Source organism: Crocuta crocuta, unplaced genomic scaffold (genome assembly GCF_008692635.1).
Source record: "Crocuta crocuta isolate KB4526 unplaced genomic scaffold, BGI_CrCroc_1.0 scaffold139, whole genome shotgun sequence".
Classification (NCBI taxonomy): Eukaryota; Metazoa; Chordata; class Mammalia; order Carnivora; family Hyaenidae; genus Crocuta; species Crocuta crocuta.
The window spans coordinates 11499988-11504256 of record NW_027533258.1 but is presented as its reverse complement, the minus strand read 5'-3'; the positions used below and the strand labels follow the sequence as shown (position 1 = coordinate 11504256).

General features: G+C 70.1%; 1 protein-coding gene across 1 annotated transcript in view; it reads left to right on the top strand.

Annotated features, from left to right (window-relative positions):
- Positions 1-469: 469 nt before the first annotated feature.
- The window catches only part of SLC13A5 (solute carrier family 13 member 5), a 12818-nt gene continuing 9018 nt past the window's right edge, over positions 470-4269 (top strand). The window contains exons 1-4 of the mRNA XM_077746883.1: positions 470-617; positions 753-889; positions 3023-3207; positions 3540-3708. Coding sequence (XP_077603009.1) covers positions 519-617; positions 753-889; positions 3023-3207; positions 3540-3708 — 590 coding nt within the window. The 5' untranslated portion in view covers positions 470-518. The remainder of the gene's footprint in view (positions 618-752; positions 890-3022; positions 3208-3539; positions 3709-4269) is intronic.

Here is a 4269-nt window from a genome sequence, read left to right as displayed (position 1 = left end):
GGCGGACCGGTAGACCAGGATTTAATTCCCCTCGGGAGAGCTCGAGGCCTGCGTACCCGGAGAGGCCGATGAGAACGCGAGCGACGAGCCGCAGCGCCCTGGGGCGCAGCGTCCGGACCAGCTGGTGCGCAGCTGCGTTTGTGGGAGCAGGCGCTCCGAGCAGCCCGTGGAGACGGAAACGAGGGGCCGAAGCAGGAGTCGAGCGAGGGCATCGAGGGGACGACGTGGGGCGGCCCGGCCTCCTGCAACGGNTCCCCCTCCCCCCTCCCTCCACCCTCACCTCTCTTTCTCTGTCCTGTGCAGGTACAAGGGTTTGCCCAGGGCCACAGCTGGGAGGCCGGGGCCCCGAGTCCCTTGATGCCGGGCCCTAGGTCCCCCTCTGACTCCCACGCCCTGTTCTGGCCCGTCCTGGCGGTGCCTGCGGCTGCCCGGCGCCCCTGGGGGGAAGGGGGCGCCAGCGTGCCGGGGCCTCAGGGCTGTCCCTTCAGTTCGTCAGGTGCGCCTGCGTCATCATCCTCATGGCCGTGTACTGGTGCACGGAGGTCATCCCGCTGGCTGTCACTTCCCTCTTGCCTGTCTTGCTCTTCCCGCTCTTGAAGATTCTGGACTCCAAGCAGGTGAGCACCCCCGGGGGCGCCGCACCTTCCGTCCCGCCGTGAGCAGCGGCGCTGCTGCCTGCCTGTCTCAGGGACGGGGGCCCGGGCTGGCAGTGTGGCCGGGGCAGCACTGACGGGCCCCGTGCCGTCCGCCAGGTGTGTGTCCAGTACATGAAGGACACCAACGTGCTGTTCCTGGGCGGCCTCTTCGTGGCCGTGGCCGTGGAGCGCTGGAGTCTGCACAAGAGAATAGCCCTGCGCACGCTCCTGTGGGTGGGCGCCAGGCCGGCATGGTGAGCGCCTTCTGTCCCCGCATGGGGCTCCGCACGGTGGGGACACATGCACACGGGGCTCCACACGGCGGGGACGCACACCACGGGCTCCGCACGGCCGGGGGACACACACCGGGTCGCACACAGGGCTCCACACGGCAGGGACACACACCGGGTCGCACACGGGGCTCCGCGCGGTGGGGACACATGCACACGGGGCTCCGCACGGCGGGGACACACAGCGGGTCGCACACGGGGCTCCGCACGGCCCGGGGACGCACACCAGGGGGTTCCGCACGGCCCGGGGACACACCGGGTTNCCGGGTCGCACGCGGGCAAGGGCTGGCCTGGCCACGGGCTCACCAGGGCTTGGCAGGCAGGTGGCCCCCGGGTGGGGCCGGGTAAGCAGCCGTGAGTGAGGGTCCTCTGAATGCAGAGGAGGCTGGGCTGCGAGGGCCCCTCTGTGTTCAGCAGACCTGGGGAGGGGTCACAGGCCCCGCAGGGAACGAGGTGGGTGCAGGCTCAGTCAAGCCGTGCCCGATGCCCGCGGGGGTTTTGCGGGGAAACAGGAAATGGGCTCAACAACCAGCTCAAGGGGAAACAGAAAGGCCGTCCCTCCCAGGCTGGCACGCGTCCCCTCCCTGCACAGAAGCCCTATGTCACCTTCCCCCATGTCACTCAGTACCCCACTTTCTCACCCCGCCCTGAGGCCTCCCCCGCCCGCCACAGGCCACGTCCAGCCAAGGAGTTGACCCCCTGGGGCGGCGAGAGCACCCGCAGACCCGGGGCGGGCGGGGCTTCCCCACCCGGCCCTCAGCACCTGCTACCTTGCCCTCGGGCGGGGCTGGGACGGGCCTGAGCCTCTCCTGGGGACTCGGGCCGCACTTTCTCTCGGGCTCCGTCAGTGAAGGCGTGTGTCCAGCCCTGCGTCCCGAGGCAGCTGCCGCTGAATTCCCCATAGATCCTTCCTGGGGAGTCCGTGTGCCGGGGTCGTGCGGGGGGCACTCGATCCGTTACGCTCCGTGGCCTGGAGCTTCGGCAGGGGTGGTTTACAGGGTCGGATGCAGAGCCCCTGCGTAGTCTAGAGGCTTGAAGCTTGAATTCTAGAATTCTCAGAATCCTCGATCTCGGGACCCTGGGAGCAGGGAGCTTCTCCACGAGCGGCCGGGCCTCCTTCTGGAGTGGGCCCCACAGACTGCCTTCCAAATCCAGAGGGCTGCCCGCTCTGCTCCGCCCCTCCTGCCCCCTGGCTCTGCCCTCCCGCCGTCCTCGAGCTCGGGGGAGAGCTTGGGGACCTTTCCGTGGAGTCCCTGTGGGGCCTTGAAGCGCCGTGTCTTTGCTCGTGCAGCCCGGGGCCTCCTGGCCTCTGCTCCTGTGGGTCCGCGAGCCCCACCTGCATGGACGCCTGTTGAACCTCGGTGCAGTGCAGCCCTTGATCCTTCCCCAGGCCGGTCAGTGACCTCGGGGAGGGGCCTGGCCCGCAGGGGCACGGAGACCGCGAGCAGCTGGGTCCCCCTCAGCCACCCCCCACGAGAGCTTCCACTCCGGCCCCGGAGCCGTGGAGAAGAAGTGGGGAGCAGATGTGGGGACGTTCCTCTCAGCCCAGCCGAGGACTAGCGTCGAGGGAGGGAGGGGGGAGGGGCGCTCAGGCCTGGGGGCCGAGCTGGGAGGGAGGCCGGGAGAAGGAGGGAGGCGTTCTTAAGGCCTCGAGGAACCCATCTGGGAAGGTGGGGTGTTATCTGTGAAGGGAGCCTGTTTCCAGAACAGTCTGTGGTCCTGGTCCACTGCCCAGTGGAGGGGGCCAAATGCACGGATGGGGGAGGTGGGGGCAGGCGCCCCTCCCCCTGCGGGCTGGCCGCCCCGCCCTGCTCACCCCGGGGCCAGCTGGCGCTTCCCTGGCTGGGTGGGAGCCCCTCACAGCCATGATCCGTCTGAGGCCTCTCGGCGACGCCATAGCCAGCACAGGGCATCACAATGTTCGTGGGGAGAGTTCGAAGGGGTAGGCGCTGTGGCTGTGACCCCTTTCACCGTCTAGGCTTGCATTGGCTCCCGTACCTCGGCCCCGGCCCTCGCCTCTGCCACAGGGTAACCCGGGCCCTAGCTGCTCCCAAGGCACTGGGGGAACCGTGGCTTCCCTCCCCCTCCCCCCTCTAGGCTGATGCTGGGTTTCATGGGGATCACGGCCTTTCTCTCCATGTGGATCAGCAACACGGCGACCACGGCCATGATGGTGCCCATCGTGGAGGCCATACTGCAGCAGATGGAGGCCGCCAGCACCGCAGAGGCCGGCCTGGGGGCCCTGGAGCTGGCAGACAAGGGCAAGGCCAGCCAGCTGCCAGGTGAGCCCCCGCCCGTGCCTCCCTCCCCCGTCTGCACCTGCTTCTGCTCGGGGGCCTCTGCTCTGCTCGCACACGTGCTCCCCGCCAGGCCCGGGGCTCGGGAAGTCAGAGGGCGCCCGTCCCATTCAGTCTCTGCCGCGTCCACTGCGCATCCCCGGGGCTTCACGGGGGGTGGGGGGCCGGTGGCCTCGTCGCTGGGTCCTGGGCCCAATTCCGGGGAGAGCAGAGCCCAGCAGACTGGGTCGAGAGGCCCCTGGCATGGCTCCTCTGACCCGGGCATGCCTTAGCCGGGCGCCGAGGGAGCACCGAAGAGGGCCAGGCCTNCCCCACAGTGAGCCAGGTGACCTCTGCGGGGCCCACTGAGGGGCTGTGGGCTGACCGCGAGCGGAGGCGCGTCCGCAAGGCCATGACCCTGTGCGTGTGCTACGCGGCCAGCATCGGAGGCACCGCCACGCTGACGGGGACGGGGCCCAATGTGGTGCTCCTGGGCCAGATGCACGAGTGAGTCCCGCGCCTGCCTTCCGGGCACGTAGGAGGGCCCCGGGGCTGGGGCCCGGCCCTCCTCCCTGCTCAGCTGGGGCCGGGCAGGCCCTGCGGGGTGGGCGCCGGTGTCCGCAGACCCCGGTGTCTTCTGCTGGGGGTGGGGGCGCATCCTGCCCTTCTTCCCGGCCTCTCGCTCAGACAGGAACGTGCGCTGAGCACTGGGCCGAAGTCGAGGGAGTGGGCAGCGTGGCGAGGCGCTGGTCCCCCCCCCCCAACTTGCAGGGACTGGGCACAGACGCCCCCTCGCAGCTGGGCCGCTGAGCTGGGCTGTTGACGGCGGTGCCCTACGGGGAGGGTTAGCGGTCAGGGCACTTGTGGGGGTGGGGCTGGGGGGGCGTCCCTCCCCGGGGCCCTGACGGTCAGCTGCCTGCAGGGATGGAGAGTTCCCTGAAGGCCGGGCAGGCAGGGCGGCTGGGAGGCGGGAAGGGGCCCAGCCCGCAGACGCCTGAGGCCCGGCTCGCGGACTGTTGTGGCTGTTCCGTGGTGACAGCTCACCGCTCTCCTGAGGGTTCCTGGGGG